The sequence below is a fragment of the Paralichthys olivaceus genome, chromosome 2, assembly GCF_024713975.1.
Source record: "Paralichthys olivaceus isolate ysfri-2021 chromosome 2, ASM2471397v2, whole genome shotgun sequence".
Classification (NCBI taxonomy): Eukaryota; Metazoa; Chordata; class Actinopteri; order Pleuronectiformes; family Paralichthyidae; genus Paralichthys; species Paralichthys olivaceus.
In genome coordinates, this window is record NC_091094.1 from 26,206,409 (window position 1) to 26,226,359 (window position 19,951).

Below are 19,951 nucleotides of genomic sequence, written 5' to 3' on the forward strand. Positions count from 1 at the left end.
CTTGACAGGTAACCAGCGTATTGCAGGTATGACATATAGAGACAAACAACCATTCCAACTCACATTCACACGGAGAACTTGGATTTAAACGGGGGAACCTTCTTGCTGTGAGGCAACAGTGCTAACCCCCAAATTACTGCCTTACCATGCGAGCTGTGCATCATGTGACTGATGAAGACAGTTAAAGCATCAACAGGCTACTGTTGCAATCAGTGCCAATGGAGTCATTAGCCAGCACTGATGCTAGCTCAGCTACCTGCCACCATAGCAGGCACTTGGGGGTATCCTTAAGCTGCTGAATTGTGCTTGCATCTGTTTACAATTGCATGGATGATTTTGTTTCTCTTCTGCAGCCAAGATAACCATACTGAGGTCATGAGTTAATACCAAATTTTCAACTTTTTCTTTACCAAGTGGCTCTCTCGCCTCTCCCTCCTCCATGTGGTATTCTGTCAATCACATGGTGTAATAAAGGTCATTTGTTGATGTGACTTCATAAGACATTAGGAAGCATTTGATTTGATGCAGCAGCTCTCCCTGCTTATGAAAACTCTGCATATGTTTGTGTTAAATCCTCAAGATTCATTCATCAGCATGTAGAAGTGAATTTCCTCCCTCGTGTATATCATGTCCTCCACAAAATATCCCCTGCAGCCTTTATGATGTTAATGACTAAACAGATGATTCCGGGGGCCGTGAATCCCAAATGGCACTTTTGACTTTCATTCATCCCACTGGAATAACTGTGCAAACTCTAACATGAACCAACATGCACACTGTTACACACCCACATCCCCGATAACTGGGAAGGTGGCAGACAAAATTGCAATTCCAGCTTGTTCAACAATGAGCCCTTGGGTCCACTAGGATATGATGGATGAGCAGCGATCAGGCCAGTCTAAAAGACAGGTCCTGTAGCAGAGAAATGACTCCAGCTCAATGACACATGGCCTGCGTTTACACATCCTATGGAGAAAAATGTTCATCTGCTCTCAATGAACGGTGCCAAGAGGAGCTCAGCTGATTTCATCAGACTGGGTGAAGACCACTACTGATATAGTACACAATATATGATGGTTCCAAGCAAGAAATGTGTAGAGGAATAAGTCACAGTGGTGCTTAAATCATAATGTGTGCAAGTTTTGTACATTCAAAACCATTTGAAAGAATTTGATACAATAGGTTATGAATCCATTCACATCAACAAACCCCCTTGTTCCCACAAAAGATGCTATTGGCCACAGAGGCTACAATTACCATGTCTGAATGTTTTGTATATTCTTTTTTTGCATGGTTATCTATACTTGGCAGACAGACCACTGATTACTTAAGGGACCCTGCTCCTAGCAACCCCCATTTGGCTTTGTCCAGTGACAATAAAGGTTATTCAAACAAGACACGCACATTCTCATTCTCATCAATGTTGACTGGAAAAGAGCAAAGCAGCAGTGTGCAATTCTACAATCATACAATAAACAGAGGGTGAGAAGAAACAAAGAAGAATATGCACCTGCAGATCGGGTTCGGTACCAAATTCCTGTTCCAGTCAGGCAGCAGTTTCTGTTTGTTCAGTAACAACCAGACCGAAGCACAACGCAGGTTTTGGTTGTTGAAACTTTACAACAATACAGTGTGAATGGAGGATCATGACAACACTGTGTTTTACTGCTTGTGTGACCCCATTGCAAGCACATCAGCCAGCAGTGTGGGCATCCCTGGCCCCATTGATGAGGAGACAAGTTATGACAAGTTTGGAGTATTTTGTTGTATTTAGCACTGAAACTGTTATTTAGTGTTAATTATTGTGGAATGGTAAGGTTTTAATTTTTTTTGTGATTTGTAAATTTGTTATTTATATTTGTACATTTAAATCAAGTATACTTCAAACTGTTTACAAGTTATAATGTTACATTTCAAATTAGAATTTGCTAAACAATAACAAAGCCGCTGTTACCATCTGCCACCGTTTAGGCACCAGAAACATTTTAAATGTGTTGATTTAGCTCCGGTATTGGGAAAAAAAAGAAAAGAAAAGACAAGCAACCTGCAGATAACTGGAAGATACAGAGTGTTCTGCAGTTCAGCTTTCTATCACAGCTACACGTTTAATCACAATATGTAAATACTACCTCAATAACAGTAAAGCAAGCTCACTACAGAATGTAGAACAGTAGACATGTGGCAAATTTAACTGGAACTGCTCACAACTTTCTGAGCTGACTTTCAAACTTTCAAATCCTCCCGATCACCTGAGAGTGTGACGGTTGATCGTTCGGGGGAATGATCAGGCGCCATGACACCTCTGCATTAAACATTGTGTCACAAAGTTACAAGTTAAAAGCTAACTTCATCCGTACAGTGTCTGCACAGCTTTACAGAACCTGTTCCAAAAATCAGCAATACTTACTAACGCTGACTGATAAGACACCACCAACAATACAGAGATGTTTTGAAGCTAATAGAATACTCGACCGAAAAACACTGAGGCTGGATATCTCTGGGTTTTGGACTTATCGTCAGATAAACGCCACCTTGGACACAGAGGGAAATTATGAGCATGTTTCACAATTTTCTGACACATTATTGACAAAACAATTGAGAAAATAATCTGCACATTTATCTATGGTGAGGATAATTATTAGCTGCAGCCCTATTCTGTGCATTTCTACTCTGCATAGAAAACATGAAGATAAAGAAAAACAAAAATGTGGACGTGCAGGTGGCTGGGAGAGATGTGGACAAATGATGTTTATCAAGTTTATCTCCTCTGTCATGGAAACTACAGCTCAAACAATATTAAGACAAGCTCAGTGCAGTTTATCATAGACCTTTGACAAAAGCAATGTGGGGAACCTGCTGACTAAAGTGAACATTCAGCACTTTGTGTTGGTTGGGCCTTGAAGATGCACACAATACATATAATGGCTGGAAAAGAAACTGTCTCTTTATAATGTAAACACAAACACTTTTAATATTGCCTTCTGGCAGGAACTCAAACACGTATATAATTTGTAACAGTCTGCTCCAGTAAACAATACTCCATGCTCCCATACTGCCACAAGATTATTGATGAGCGTATTTCAGCACAGAGCCAGTGGTCCGTTCTCAGAGGAATTAGATATAAAATTTCAACGGAAAGGTCACAACATGTTTATATATTAATATATATAATTAATTAAGTGTTTCCAAATATTCCAAATATTTTAAAATCATCGATACATGTTCAGCTCCATTCAAACCAGCTCCTCCGACCTCAGCCTGCCATGAAACTGCCAATACAGAAGTGCTGACGAGTCACAAACCAGGATACAACACACACTAATACACTTCAGTCAGCAGTGTTGTTACTTATCATATACTGATCAATGTAAAGTGAATAAGATGATAAAGCATTACACTTAACATTGTCAGATAGAGTAGGAGCTTAAAAGACCCCCAATGCAACAACGGTCGAAGATAAGGAGGGCTACCAGAATTACAGCTTTTTATGCGAATAGTCGTTTGGCGAAAGATGACTCAAGCCATGCTGTGTGTTTCATTATGAAATGTAATTGATAGACAGGGATGGGCAATGGATTACCCTTAATCCGGATTTTATCATCAGATTATAAAAAATAACTTTTACACTTGAGAATGTGATTACATTTTAATTGCATCCTCAATATGTGGCATTTTTCATGTTCATCATTATATGTTATTAACTAATGAAAAGCTTGTGTGACATATAGAGCCTCTCAGACAACTGTTGTACAATGTTGAGACCAAATGGACAGTTCAAGAAGCAGCAGTCTCCATAATAGATTTCATTCTTGCAAGTATTGCTTTCACTTTAACTTAATGTGCATCACAAGTTTGTCGTCTAGTGCAATTTATGCAAATGAAAATAAAGAGGCTGAGCACTCAGCTTCAAATCTATAACACTTGGTAAATTCCCTTTTCAAAATGCGGCTGTTTCACTCGGATTGTGCTTTAACTTACATTTTCTTTCAACCATTTTCACCACAGGGCTCATCAGCTCACTGTACTGTGGTTGATAGTGGTAGCGATGGGCTAGCTTATAAGATAACAATATATTATGGATATTGAATCTTGAAAATATGGATCAATGTTCAATATTTGATTTTGCAGCAATCCAGAAGTATTCAGATTCAATTAAATTGTTTCTGGAACGAAATAGGGGATGATACTAATAAAAAAAAAATGATATCTGGTTTGTAGTAGTCTGACTCAACTCAGTTGATAGATTACATGAAGTCAATAAAGAATAAACTATTTCATTTAAGGCTAAATCTAAGTCCTGTTGTTGTGACTGTTTGATATAGTTTTTATTAGCACACTCTGTCAAATTGCTTTTATTTATGTTCAAGATGCAAATCATTTCTTATTTTTAAATATTATGAGGGTTATTTTATGTCTTTAATGTTACTCTGATTTTCACCAGGTTTGTATTTAAAGAAGATTTGTGATCATGTTTTGAGGTAAAGTAATGAAGTGAAAAACTGTATTGTATTTTTCTTCTGGTTGGATGACTATAACAAAAGAGTTTTTACGAAGGGAACTTCTCGTAGCAGTTTTATGTAAAGTTACATCCATGTCTGATAAATGTTTGATCAGCACAGCTGCTTTTTTGGGCACGTGTATCTGAATAATTCAGTAAATAACATTAAAAACTTACTCCACATCAGTCACACTTTTCAGCATACATATCATAGAAAACTGCATTTGACATGTATTTGCTGTCCACAACCAAAACCAACAAGACGGCATGATTTATAAAACAATGAAATTATTTGTTGACTAATGTGGAGGTTTCACAGTCGCTGCAAGATAATTATCATATAATAACATTACGCAGCTGCTATTGTATAGTGTTTTGTCGTAAATCATATCCGACTGGCATTAAAACCAACATTAAAGTCATTAGGAGTGAAGAAAATATTTCCTGTTAATGTGGAGATTAATTAAGTTTTCGATCTCACATCATGATCTCACACCAGGAGGCAAACTCAAAGCAATCTCAAGAGAAAAGAAAGAAAAACAGCTTAATAATTAAAGTCAAATGCATTCACTAGATCTGTGTTACTCTTTCATTTGACACAATAGTGGATAGTTGGATTTGTTGTGTGTTCATTGTGTAACACTTTATTTCTTCCATTTGGATTTGGCAATACATCAATTTCTCATTAGTATGTGCCTTTCAAAGCCAGTGCAGATTGTAAATAAATCCCCCCATTCTGCATCTTCTCATGTGCAACTTGTATTCACCCTCTGGGGCACGTTTACCTGCATAAAACATCAAAATACAGGAACAACATAAAGCCAAGTGTACATGATGTTACATGTGCCTGTACAAACCCTGACAGCATCATATAAGGTAGCACATCTCTTTTACTTCCAACACCCATCATGAATATTTCATTCCAAAACGCATTCTCCTTTTGAAAGTGTATTTATTCTTCTCATCTTCTATATTCAAATGGCAGCATGTCGACACCACCCTCAGGCTTCAAAATCTGCAGTGTTCTCTGTGTGAAATGGATTTCTGCTGTGGCTTTAAATGCATCACAGACAGTGTATATTTCACAGCCTGCCCACAGCGGCTGTGGTATACTGTCTGTCCTTACTCAAACTTGAAACTTTGTTAAATTCCCAAACAATTTCCATGTGTCCTAGGGCAACGTTCACTTTTTTGTGACACTCTGAGCTGCTGTCCAGTGAAGTGTTACAAGTACTTCCTGCAGTGCCACACACACACATGTAAACACAACGTACTGATGAGGCCTCTCTTAGCAGAGCAGCTCTTGCAGTGGCTGAAGGACGTACAGTGCTTTTGTTCATTCTTTGTCTCTACGAGTGAATGTAATGTGATGGAGAGAATCCTGAACCAGGGTGTATTATAAACAATTATAATAATCCAAACACCAGAGCAGACCTGTTATACCAAATTTTACCAGTGGGCGACACACCAGAGTGGAAGATAATGAGATAGAGAGCCCATGAACGAGAGATTAGTGACTACAGTCCACTTGTGCTACATCCATACTGCTACATTTATATTTTCAAACTAAAACGTCTTGGCTCCAAATCGGTTTTAATCCCTGTCCATACTCACCTACCTGAAAACCCATGTGACCACTTATGTAATCTGGGCATGCACAAAACAAGAATTGGTTATATAGCATAACGGCTCATCTCCTACACAGGCAAGCAGGTGTATCATTTTAACATGCATAGGTTTACTGCGCAACAGCTGTTAGCAAAGATGGCAGGGTCAGCAACGCTTGTAATTGATTATCCGTGTTACGTTCTTCACTGGTAACCAAGGCTGGATGTTTTTTTCTTCAATGGAGTCATTTGATAGGAGCCTGACGGATCAGCAAAGGCTACATCGTGACCAAAAAGATCCAACCAGCATGAATGTGAATGTCTATGTCAATGTTTCCAAATATCTCTAGTGTGCGTCCAGAGTGAAATGCAGCCCCAGTTTTCAGACTGAAACTGAGCCACCAGCATTTCCAAACTTCTCCGTGAGACTGTACCCAAGTTGATGCATTTTCAAAGGTTCATATAGGTATGTAGCCGTGGTGGCAGGAAGGGAAGGCACCTCTAGGTTGGTTTGCAATCCACCAATCAACCCTAAATAGGAAGGAGAAGATAGTGAAGCCTGAAACTCCAAAAGTGTATTGAGGATAGAAACTCTAAACGCACCTCTCCAACTATCCATTTAACACAGGCCAAACAAAGAGCCAAAAGACAGACAGGTTTACAACGTGCACTGTGAAATGTTGCCACATTGGTGCAGGTTTAGTTTTAGATATAAAGTCTACCTCGTCACCCCAAAAATCTATCTGTACCACACAGGTAACACCATAATACCATGCGGTGGGTCCAGTATTATTAGTTTGTACTTGTGCTGTGGCCCTGTTTCATACATGGACCCTGTGGTAAACTCTAGACATGAACCTGTAATAATTTACATTCATATTCTGCTCACAAGGCAAAATTCTCCAAAATCAACTTTTAATCAGTTCCCACAACCTTAATGACTCAAGGAACACCTGAGGTCAGGTGGTGTTACCCTGGGTTTCTGAGTGGACATAAAACAAAGCTGTGGTGTTTAGTCTGGTGTGGACTCTGTAATTACAGAATCCAATAGGGGCCCAACAGCACCATTCTGTCCTTGGCCACCTTATCGGACCTGCTAATCCAGCAGTTCCTATATTCATAAATTAAAGCCATTTCATTTCACTGACCCAGATCTTCAGGTCATGTTGGTTTGTCACTTCAACAAACCTGAAATAAATATGTTCAAACCAAACAACCGAGGGAATCTTATTTTCTGTATTTTTGGGGACACACATGCAGTGTGAGTTTGATAAGAGCCACATGAAGCACAGAGTAAACAGTGGATTAGCTAATACACTGGACTATAGCAACAACATGCTCCCACTCTATCTGCTCATAAATACTGCTCAAACCTCCGAGCGGCCCTCTCTCACATTGATTACCTGGAGTAGCAGGGTGACCTCTCAGGCATAACGTTCATGTGTGTGAGCGTGTGTCAGAGGAACTGGGAGGGACAGAGCTCCCCCATTGGCCTTCCAGTCAAGGCTGGGACTGTACATGCTGACAGCGGTCAGCATAAAAAGAGCAGCTGACGTGGCCGACTGCTGACCGACCACAGGGGACTGTGGGGGGGGGGGCTTTGTCTGTGTGTGTGTGTGTGTGTGTGCAGAGCAGGTGATTTTAACTAAAAATATTTGCCTTCAATCACATGCAAGAGGAAAGCAAAAATAAGTATTAATGCTCTCTGTGCTCAGGTGTCAAAAAAGGCAACACTAAGAAGGAAATCCTGAGAGACGAGCACCCACCCTCTGCCCTGCACCGATAACTATTTATAGCCCTGTACAAACGATGAGTGAGCAAATATGTTAATGATGTCATAGGTTAAAAGGCCTGACAGTATTGCACTCGGCACAAATAAACAGCAGGATATTGCTGCAGAAGCAGCTTTCCTGAGCAAAAGTAAATTTTGTGAAAGCGGTATATTTTCAGAGGAACTGGTGGCATCTGAACTTGTGCTGCGATCATCAAAATATCTGTTTGACTGTAGAGCTAATCATTCATCACCACAGATGCAATTTCATACTCAGGCAGGCAGGGAGGCAGACGCACAGAGGGAGTGAGGGATGCTACCATGGCACTGGCACAGACTATATAAATTTGTCAACACAGTTAATTCCTCTGATATCTTTGGTTTTATTGGATCAGTGCAGGCGATGTTGAAAATCAATGAACAGGACAGGTGTATGGCAATTCTGGATTAACAATATTTTTATATCTTATTCTGATGGAGCACTTTTAGTTCTAAAGGTGATTCCACTGATTTTACATGCCAAGTTCATTTTCCTCTTCACTGAAAGCAGTAGCTTGATGTAATGTTGATGGTGATGTCATCAGGGTTATGTAAGATAACTCGGCTTAGACCGTCTGCATTACAAACTGGATAAAATCTCCACTCAACACACAAGGAGGCTCTGATTGATGGTTCTTTGCTTTGACCATGATTTAAGTATATTCTGAACCAAAACAGCATTTTAACACCTGAAAGTTCAGACCAAGGTCCAAAGTAAAGTTATTGTTAAGATTTGATCCGGTTAGTTTTGGTTTTAAAGTGCAGTTTACTTTACTTTGTATGACACACATCTCATCTTCATCCTCAACGTTAACTAGGTCTACTTGATTCTATTATGGTTTTAATAGATTGCTACCACCATCACCAATTTCAGGCAATAGTTGACAATAGTTCAAATGCGTCTGAGAATCATCCTCATCTTTCAAACATTAAACTGTCAATGGATAAGATTGGAAACTTCTTTCTGGAGGGACCAATAATGATTCCTGTTCCTTTTCTCCTTTTTTAAATGCTGTGTCAACCTCCTGTAATCGATTTGAAGGTCAGAACTATCCCAAAAAGTGTTTTCACACTACAAACACACCACATCCACGGTTTGTTTGACCTCTATCGACCTCTTTTGGGCAGACTACATTTCGGTCTGTTGGTCCAGAATGTGGTCTGTGGCACATCTCACATCTGTTATTTTGGTTTTATGTCAGAAAGTTTCAATTGTTTTGTACAAGGTAGGTGTGAAAGTGCAAAAAGACCATGGATCATGGATTTGATGCTCCAGTGATTAGAGGCTCATCAGAAACAAGAGAAGAAGAAAAATAACCTGAGAAGGACTAAGAATGATTTGGTGTAGGACATGGACAACAAATGGTTAACTGTCATTTTTTTACGACACTGAAAATCAATTTGAAAAAAATTCAGAAACAGAGAGCAGCATGAAACGCACAGACGAACTTGTACATTTCCAAAGCTATGATCAGATCTAATCTGTAAAATTTATCATAAACATAATAATCGTTCGGACCTGGATCTTGACTTTCAGGAGTGAGAGCTCCCTGACATACAATTCAGCTACATCATGGGAAATGTAGGATCTTGCCTCTTGCTTCCTGATCCATACTATGGGGCAGGATATCTCTTGAACATTATCTTGAACTCCATCTGCCCCAATTTAAGTACAGTACTAAATCACTGGGGTACAACTTTATTAGGGTTTTCAATTCACTCTGAAGCCATTCTTCTTTTTTAGCAGTTTCCCAATTAGGTTTCCAAGAACACCTACTCTATCAAAATTAGAGCTGCAATAGCTGATTGACTGAAAATGAACTGCCAACCTTTTTGACAGAGTTAATTATCATTTATCAAACTGCTTTTCTGTTAACATCATACAAAAAAACGTATTATCTGTCCATGCTGGCCTGTCCCCTTGATTTAACGGGTAAACTCTTTATGAACAAACAATTTATATTTACAATTAAGATAATGAAGAGAGACACTGTACAGACATTTGAAATGAAATGAATTCAGCATTACTCCCAGCTAATGTCAATGTCCCGTTCTGAGCTAGGAGTGTAAACTGTTTAACATGGATTCCTCCTGCACCTCAGACTTTTCAGTCAACATCCATTCATATGAAACTACAAAGTCACTGCATGGCAGGAAATCGTCTCAGTGACCTACAGGCTGGGAAAAAAAAGCATGCAAGAGTAAAGTGAAAAAAAGAATAATTATTCCAGTAGAGAAGGATTTTCCATTAAAGTCAACACAAACCAAGAACACCCAGGATGTCTCCTTCACATGCTCACTGCTCAGTAGCAGAGCGGTGGCTGCCATCTTTGATTTTACATGGTTTGTATTGACTTAAATGGAAAAGACCTTTTTCTGTCTGAATGTCTCTCTTGTGTCAGTTGCCCGACATCCTGTTTTCACAGAGAGTAGATGTCCTACCACCCAGCGAGTCTGTGTTTTAAACCCTTGACTACGGAGCACATTTTATCAGCAGATCAGACCCTGAAATATCATTCTACTTCTACTCATTGGGATAATTAATATACGGCCCTGGATCAGAGCTAGATATTAATATTGGGATTAGTGCTACACCTGAGTCCCTAAAATGAAAAGAAAATACTAGGAAATGAAAATGAAAATGTCATTCGCCCAACAGTCTAAATCCAAACACATCTATATAAAGCAGCAAATAAAGCAGCAAATCCTCTCATCAGAGAAGCTGAGACCAGAGAATGTTTGACACCTGGATCAGGAAGAATCAATATCCTGATAGGACAAACTGTGATTTTATCTGTACAATGCTGCAGACACAGGCACCGTATGCATATAAATGTAAGTATTTGAAGTGCATGTACAGTGGCAAGTGGTGACCTTAGAAAGTGTAAAGCCTCTTAAAGCAGTCTACAGTTGAAGTTGTGAATAAATAAATACACAACACCACAATGTGCAAACCGTGTGGCTCCATGAAGCTCCTTGGGCACACCACAAACTAGAGCTTTTAGTCTACAATACCCACAGCGTGCACCCATGTCTCATCGTTCAATTCACCCTCAGTGTTTTGGCAGACTTGATGGAACCTTTGTGAGTCGTTGTTATAGGAGAACCGGGCACTTCTCCAAGCCAAGTGCGTCTTTTTCAAATTAAAAGCCAGCCACGGTGGTGAGGGAAATAAGTCAAAGTCAAGCTGCTGCTGTACACATCGACTGTACATCACGTAAATCAATCACTGGCAACAACTTGGTGGGTATTATTCAAGCAGATGCTGAGAATAAATCAAGCAGAGAACCAAAGGCGCGTAAACACTGCGCGCAATTTCCACGCGTGTCATAATAAAAGTCACACGCACTGATCCGGACGTGTACCACGGTGCTCTGACACAGCCCGGGCTCCCCTCCAGCCACACACTCACGGTTTTATACAGTCTCTACAGTGCGCCTGTTAACTGGATCCACATTACGCAATAGCCGTGGAACGCGTGCGTATAGCCTGCGTGTGAGCCTGGTTTAATCCCGGACAATGTATAAATTACACGGATCAGTAAAGACAAACGTGTCAGTGACAGAGAAGTGGACATTTGGGTCGGTTGCGTGGTTCCACACGTCGGGGATGATGAACACAAGGACCTCTCCGGCCCCGGAGCAAACAATCTGGTGACACAATAAACTTTGGCATCATCCTGTCCGTCCACGGCGCGCAACACACACACACACACACACACACACACACACACAACTTACTTTTCCTGCAGCACGTTCTCCTTGATGGCTCCCAGGCTGGAGTGGTTCCCCTGCTGGAGCCTGCAGGTGGCCAGGTGCCGCTGGTGCTGATCCTTCAGACAGGCGTTTTCCTTGCAAAGATCCGTCACCTGCAGCTCCAGCTCTTCGATCCGGACCCGCTGCTTCTCCAGCAGCCCCTGCTGGGTCTCGATGATCTTGTTTAGCTCCTGCAGGTACTCTGCCGCCTTGCTGGGGTTCTCTGTCGGGTTCTCCATCTCGTAAAAGCCCCGTTGCCCGTCCATGAAGGCGATATCCACACGCGCAGGGAAGCAGGCTTCTCGCTCCCTCTCTTCCACTCTCGCTCCCTCACACACGCTCACAAAAACAAACGCACGCTCAGTAGTAGTGACACTGAGCGCTGTCACATCCAGAGACCCTCCTTCGCTCCGACATGGCTGCTTCGCAGTGTAGTGGCAGCCGCTTTGCTGGGAACTTGTCCTGGGTTTGTTGCGCTGCTGTGCGCCGCCGCGTCCACGATCTCTGCAGCGCAACAGCCCAACTAAAGCTCCGGCAGCCGCTCCGCGCACAGGAGCACCATTAACTCCTTCACTGCTGGAGGTCTGATACAAACACACACACACACACACACACACAGTTTGTGTTTCAACAGGTTGGCTGAGTTTGTGTTGCGCAGTGACACAGGCTCACACTGTCCCTGGACTGTAATTTCCACTCATCTCACTGTTTGTTCATACAGGAGCCAGATTACTGCTCTGCTCCATCTCTTCATGAAACCTACTCATGATATACTAGTGTAAAAGGGATAGTTCACCCAAAAATGAGAATTCACTCATTATCTGCTCACCACTATGCCAATGGGGGGTGGGTGACGAGTGTGAGTCCATAAAACCCTTTTGGAATGTCGTAGAGTAAACAGCATTGTAGCCTAATCCAATGCAATTGAAGTAACGTGAAAATGTCTGTTTACCCCTGAAACTCTAGAAGTGTTTTGTGGACTCAAACACTTCACCCACCCCTCCATCAGCATAGTTGTGAGTAGATAATGAGTGAATTTTCATTTTTGGGTGAACTATCCCTTTAGTGCTGCCTCGCCCAACACATCTCAGGTGAAGAACATATAAGCACAGTGCCCTTTGTGGCCACTCTGAGGCAGCAAAACAGGATTTATAGATTCAAGATTGAAGACTTTATTCATCATGTGCACAACAATGACATACAGCAGAATGAAATTCCTGTGTGGCATAGTCACATAGTATATAGTATGATATTATATAGTATTTATTTGTAAAACAACAGCCTAAACCTCATGTCCCTGTATAAATTGAAAAGGCAAACATGTTTGCAAACACTTCCCTGTTTATACAATGAGCAGAGATCTGCAGAACAAGTAAGTATTAATTTATGTATAAATGAACTTTATTTATTATTTGAGCACAGTTAAACATTATGCAACTCAAAGTGCTTTTGCAAGGCATAGAATTCAGCAGTAAAAACAAAAATATGGAAAACACTCATTTAAAAAACACACAGGTTTGGAGGAAGGAGAAAATACTTTAGGAGGTAAAAATAGGAGTTTTACCTTTTGCAAAACCACATCCACACAGATTCTTTAGAAATATTACAACAGACTGCTTCTAGTTACAGGCTATATAAAAAAAAAAGATATGGTTTGAGTTGTCCACCGAGGCAGTATATTTTAACAACAGAATGTTTCATATATTTGGAGGGGGTTGGTGTACAATAATGGGATGATGGGGATTCTGTGATATAAAATCGGACAAGGCCATTTATTGTATCCTAAAAGCGAGCAGGTTTATGTTGCGTAAAACTGGAATTTTACAATGTGTCATTTTAGTTTTTGTTAAGAACGCTGGCAGCAGCACCAGGCTGCACATTCTGCAGTAAGTACAGTAAGAGTATCACAGCTTTCTGTCTGAAAACAGCTGCCTGCTGGACACAAGCTGCAGAAAGTTCACCACAGCTCTATGGAGCTGAGCAGGGTTATTGTTCCCTGTGGGAATTTCACTATAGCAACCATTTCCTTATTACATACAGTATTGTGAACCGCTGCTAATATAAGAATTTTGATTAGTGCTCCTTTAATACTGCTCGATAAAGTCAGGGTTAAGGACATAAGCTAGATTCAGGCACTGGGAGCTTCTTTTCAAGACAGGATTATTTTGTACCTTAAAGGTACAGTGTGTAGAATGTTGTGATATCTAGTTTTAAAATTGCATGTTGCAGCTGAACACCCCCCACCTCACCCTCTCCTTCCAAACATGAAAAAGAACCTGTGGTAGCTTCAGTTGTCATAAAAACTCAAAAGGTGTTTAGTTTGTCCAGTCTGGACTAATGTAAAAAACATGGCGGCCTCCGTAGAGAGGGCCCCCTCAATGTAAATATAAAGTATTTAAATATAAAGGACCTTTTCTGGGGTAAAGAAAACTACAATTCATACAATTTAGATGAAACGAACTAGTGAAAACATCATGAAGAGTATTCTACATTAAATTTCTGCCAATAGATCCCTTTCACCTAAATCTTACACACTGGACCTTTAAGAGCTTCATCTTGTTAGAATATATTATGAATTGGCAGTACATATTCCCACATCGCAAAATTATAAAATCACCACAAACCAGATGCAAAATAGAAAATTTGGGGGTTTGGGTCCCCTGGAGTTATAGAGCACCTATGTCAGTTGAACACTGATCAGCACATTTTAGCACTTTTATGCTTCCTACTACCATAACCATGAACCCTTAAAGTGTGCACAGCTGTCCCACAGTTTAATGCTATGTTAGCCTTTATTAAACCTGCAACCTGCACATTAAGCTGGCATCAGCATCAGAATATTCCTCTTCCACAGGGAGTATGTGGGTACTAGAGCGGTGAAGTCTTTTAAAAAAAACTGGATTCAATCATCAAGATATTTTCATGCGACTGAGCCATCTTCCTTTTCCATGCTTGAAAGGAATGGTTAGGCCGAGCTTATGTGCATCTGTGGCTCACAAGGCTCCAGTGTGTACAACATGTGTAATCATAGTGTAACTGATGTGCCATGGAAACCAAAGCCATAGCTTTTGTCACATACATGCCTTTCTCACTGCGTCCACGGCCGTCCGCTGATCATGTGCAGCAGCCCTGTGCATTTTCTCTCTAACCATCCATCTCTCTGTTAATGCCCTTCACACCTGACCTTCAGTGGGTGATTGTTTCTGAATGCAGTTGCATAGTCTGTAGCAGTGTGGACCACTCAGTGGGTCCGCGATGCAGCGTCATCATTTAAGGAACATTGAAGTCAGATGATAAACCTGCTGTACTACACTGGCAGCTATAACAGAACACACTACAGCATTATTATTTGAGCTTAAATATGATTTCTAACCCTTATCCCTTCATTATATTTCCCACATATTGTGTTTTAAGTGTCCATGATTTGCAAAATAAATGTTTCAGAAAGAACTATATTTTAGTGACCAAGCAATGGAAAAAGAATTAACACTTAAATCAGTGAAAACAATTATTGGTTACATCTTTAAAGATATTAGGTAATTTTGACTAAAATCATATAAACCTATAGGACAAATATGCATTTGAAAGTTCTTTAATACCAACAGTCCAAGCAATTAAAGGTTTCGTATAAGAAGGAGAAGGAAACTTACAGTTTACAGTTATAGCCTCTCCATTCCTGCAGCCAGGTGGAAGGCTGAATTATTAGTAATGCTGCATTTTCAGCTACTTTTAAAATAACTTTTCATTTTTCGATATGTTTTCTCGATACAATAACAAAAAACTGCGGAGAAATTTGAATCCCAAATTAAAAATGTAACATGCGCACCCTTTAACTAATAAAAACTGTGCAACTCCACCTTTGAGGTTGTGCAAAAGTATATTTCAGTAAGAGATAACAGTTTCACTGTATTGTAAGTATAGCTGCTGATGAGGTGACAGAACATTTGAAAGGAGACATTGGAATATTATGCAACAAAACTCCATTCAGATTCAAAGCTGGGAGATTGCAGCTACACGTTTAAGGTGTTCCATGATATTCTGCATGTCTACTGCTCCATACTGTCCCTCCATGAAGCTCATCACGGGTGAAAAATAGTGACTGTGTGTTCGGTCCTCTGTGTGAGAAGTAATATCTGCACATAGGTTATCATGCAAAAATAAAACGCCACACAGTCTCCTCTGTCTGTGGAGAAAATGTGATTGTCTTTGAAACGTGTCGGGTTTGTTCTGACATGTCCCTGATATTGCAATCTACATGTATTATATATTATATACACCTTATATAATGGAGCGTCAGTATCTGTAGCACCGCCTATAGAGATAATGATGGCCATTCATCTTTATCTCCTTGCAAAGCGGCAACGACAAATACATATAAACTATGCCTCCTCTGACTCCAAGTGAATAAACACAATGTCACTGCTTCCCCAGGAATAAAATATGCTGGATTTCTTTGTCTTAGTGTTGAAGTGGAGGAAATGGTTCTGACTTGAGCGTAGGATAAAAAAAATAGAATATACAAGATCACATTTCATGAGTTTTATTCTGCTCCTCTCTCTGTGTTTCAAACTAAAACCAGGTTTCTGTGTTTTGTTTCTTATTTTATTATGCACACTTGGATGTATTCTCATATTAAGAAAGGAAGTGGAGAGGCAGACCACATATGAAGCCTGTCATGATCTCCGACACACATGCCGTGGCCTCTGGATGCTTCTCTCACACACTGATTGCCCTCTAGTGGTTTAGTGTGTTCAGGACGCAGTCAGTCGACAGTGTTGGGAGCGCAGATGTTGGTTCACTCTGAATCCAGCGTCTTTCTCAGTATCTGAGAGTTTCCAGCAATAAAACATTGTGAGAATGCACAGGAATAAATCCAGTCTCATCTGGTAAATGCAGGATTCCATCAGCTAAAGGGAGGAGGAGGCTCGCTCACATTGTCCACTGACAGACACAATACAGAGGCTTATATCCTCCCTGCCATCACCTGCCAAACACTTTGATGCATTGCACCACACCTCCGATGAGAAAGTGGGAAATGATAATGTGCATAATTCACAGGGAAGATTCTCTGATCCTTTCCTTGTAGGAATCTTCAAAGCATGGCAGAAAGAGTGAATTGCAGAAAAGGGATAATTTCCCCCTCCTCTTTTTTCAGAAGTTTTATTTAAGCACTCGGGGTATTCTCTTTTTCCTTCCGATGATACAGCTGCGTCTCACAGCCACGGCAAGACGCTCATACAGTTTTCTGGTGCATACTATTTCCAGCAGATCCAGGGAGTATTTTCTAAAGCTTCGGCTCACGTCAAATCTTCTGTGTGGATGCGAGTGTCATCTCACAAAAGGCCAACGTATCAAAGGTTGCTACAGTAACAGTGACAGCGGCAGCTGTAATGCCAGATCCTATATGTCCCCAGATGAACTAACGACAGACTGAAGTGGCTGAAGTGTTCACCACAGACAACAATAGAGCAAAGCCTGGGCCAAACTGTGAATCGAAGAGCACACATGAGAGTGTCTGTTATTCTTGCCAGCTCACAGCTGGTGATTGAATAAGAGTCCTCTGAGATTATATATGTGTATGGTTTTAGATGCAGAGATGGCCTTCTTCTGTTTTTTCAAAACTTCTTCCTTTTAACAAAGCAAAGTTGCAGCCAGAGAGAGAGTCTGGCCTGATGCCCCTGATGGTGGAGTTCAGAAGTTCTTATGGCCTCACATTGATTTTTCTGACTTCATGGGGCTAGTTAGAATTTAATTTCCACCAGGACATTAAAGCTGTTTTTTTTTTTCCCACACTGTTTCTAAAAAACAGCATGAATTATGTACCTCAAAGGTTTAGGGGGTTCAGGAGGTGTCAAGACTTTTTGGCACATGTTTGACAGTGATGCTGCAAATACATTTATGTCTTGTCTTGCAAAATGCCTCCAGCAAAGTAAACATAATATATATATATATATATATATATAATAATATATATATGTCTATGTACATATATATATTATAAAATATATAAACATTTGAGCAGATTCTAGTGGACTAATCCACTGGTAAATCACCGGTCTCAGTGGAAAGCTGATGAAAAGAACAGCAAAGAAAAAGCCTCGAGTTTTACTGAGTGTCTTGTCACAAAAGTTGTCCAACGTCACCACAAGAGTCATCCTCATGCAAAACCATCACAAACAGCTGTGGCTATTTATAGCAGCCGAAGAGTTATTAATTCATCACACATTTGCCAAAAGCAGCAGTGATGTTTCACTCATCATCAGTAGTTCAGTGTCAATCACAGCTTAAGAGTTCCAGAAATAAACAGAATTCAAATGACGGAATTACACTCTAAAATAAAACTAGAATTGGAAATGATCAAAAAGGGCACTACAAAAAGAATTGATTAGTGTATGAATCTGTAATAAAAGTATATTTGCTTGGTTTGTAGAGGAAATATGAAATATGCATACTTTAATTCACACTTTACTGTTCTTTACTCACTTCCTGCCCTTGGTCTGAAGAATTGTTCACATTATGACTGCGTGTTCTTTTTTTACTTTCATTGTTCTTTTTAAAATTTAGGACTTTCCAGAAGTCATTATCAGGGACCTTTAGTTTATAACATGCAAACGTCTGACCTACAGGTCATCAGGTGTTCTCGAGCAGTTGTAGATAACACACAGGTTTATTTGGATGGAAGGTTTTACTAACCTTGAAAGTCTGGTCTGCGTTTCAAATATTGTCTTGAGAGGTCGGGGGCTTTTCTCTTGGAGCTTTGGAGGGGTGGGTGCAGGGAATGTAGACAGCCAAGCGATGTTTTCCAGCTGATATTCTGTGTGTTCAGATTTCTTTTAACAGGTCAACTTAACTCTTGTATGCAGAAGGAAAACAAAATCAAAACTTGTATTCAAATCAAAACCCATGTCACTGTCAACAGTAAACTTTACTAAATCCTGGTCCTCTCTGTACACTCCAGTCTTCCTCTCTTCCCTTAACCGCTCCCTCACCACAGCAATGAGCTAACAGGGTTCAGCTGGGCAGGTATGACATGCACTACCTCTCATGATTGAATTGAATGTAACTAAAGACTCTAATACCAACAGTAGACACACACACAGTTGTGTCTCCATGACTTCAGAGGACATTACATTCACTAACATTCATAACCTGGATATTTAACCATAACCTTAACTACAACTCAACCTGTAAACAGGCTTCCCTTTGAGGTGTTCTGATTTAGGTACACTAGGTCTGAATCACAAATATTACCCATACCTTAAGAACTGCGCTTATATTTATAAATACTGCCAACAAATATAATCTGAATAGTGACAGAATGATCGAGAGGTTGCTGGTACATGTCTGTGTTGCTAAATCACAAGTCTACCAGTAGCCTACAAAATAGCATTAATGATCATTTCTCATAAATTCTATAAAAACCCAAAGATGTTCCCTCAGATAATGACGGAGGTGGTGATCATTATTATTGTTATCATAGCAACCAGTCAAATAGAGCTTTCATGTGACGTTATACAACATTTCCTGATCTCTCCACCCACCTCTCCTCACTTCCCCCACCGGTCGAGGCAGATGGTTCTGTTAGAGGTTTCTTAATAAGGGAGATTTTTATTTTTAAGTGTTCATTGTGGGAACTGTTGGCTTTGTCTATCATGTGGTGAGGTTTCGAGCTCACTATGGTAAAGTGCTTTGAGTTAATGTATGTTAACACATAACATTGAATTGAATAGATGAGTGTTAAGTCCGTAGCTATCACATTCAGTAAAGCATCATGTGAGCTCCTGTGTTGAGTGTGGACCCATCTGCAAAAGTTTCATATCTCTTCTCATTTATTTAGGTCTGGTGTGTCTGCCTCCACTACACAGTATACTCTATATACTCTGTATACTCTGTATATTGTGATATGAACACATGAACAGTGTTATGCTATGTTACAGTACCCTAGCCCTGGTGCTGAGAAGAGTCTGATGCTGGTAGACTGTATGTTTCTATTAGAAGCTGACACCTGCTGTCAGACCGTTCACCTATTTTGTCACTGATGATTCATTTGCTCGTATAAGAATCTTGTATGAGTTACCAGGTAATTCATGTTCCATGTCAACATCATAATGATCCTCACTGAGATCCTGTCCAGGCTGCGCTGCAACAGACCCACACTGACATCCTCTCTGTTTATATCTGCATAAATCAGAAGACGATCGGACATTATGCATGTTATTATAGGAAACCAATGTAACACACATCAAATGTGTACAGTTTTATATGCACACACACATATATA

General features: G+C 40.2%; 1 protein-coding gene across 1 annotated transcript in view; it reads right to left on the minus strand.

The window, feature by feature from the left end:
- The window catches only part of iqsec1b (IQ motif and Sec7 domain ArfGEF 1b), a 192,399-nt gene extending 173,818 nt beyond the window's left edge, over window positions 1-18,581 (minus strand). The window contains exons 1-2 of the mRNA XM_069513451.1: window positions 18,364-18,581; window positions 11,656-12,254 (exon numbers count right to left, since the gene is read on the minus strand). Coding sequence (XP_069369552.1) covers window positions 11,656-11,936 — 281 coding nt within the window. The 5' untranslated portion in view covers window positions 11,937-12,254; window positions 18,364-18,581. The remainder of the gene's footprint in view (window positions 1-11,655; window positions 12,255-18,363) is intronic.
- Window positions 18,582-19,951: the final 1,370 nt, after the last annotated feature.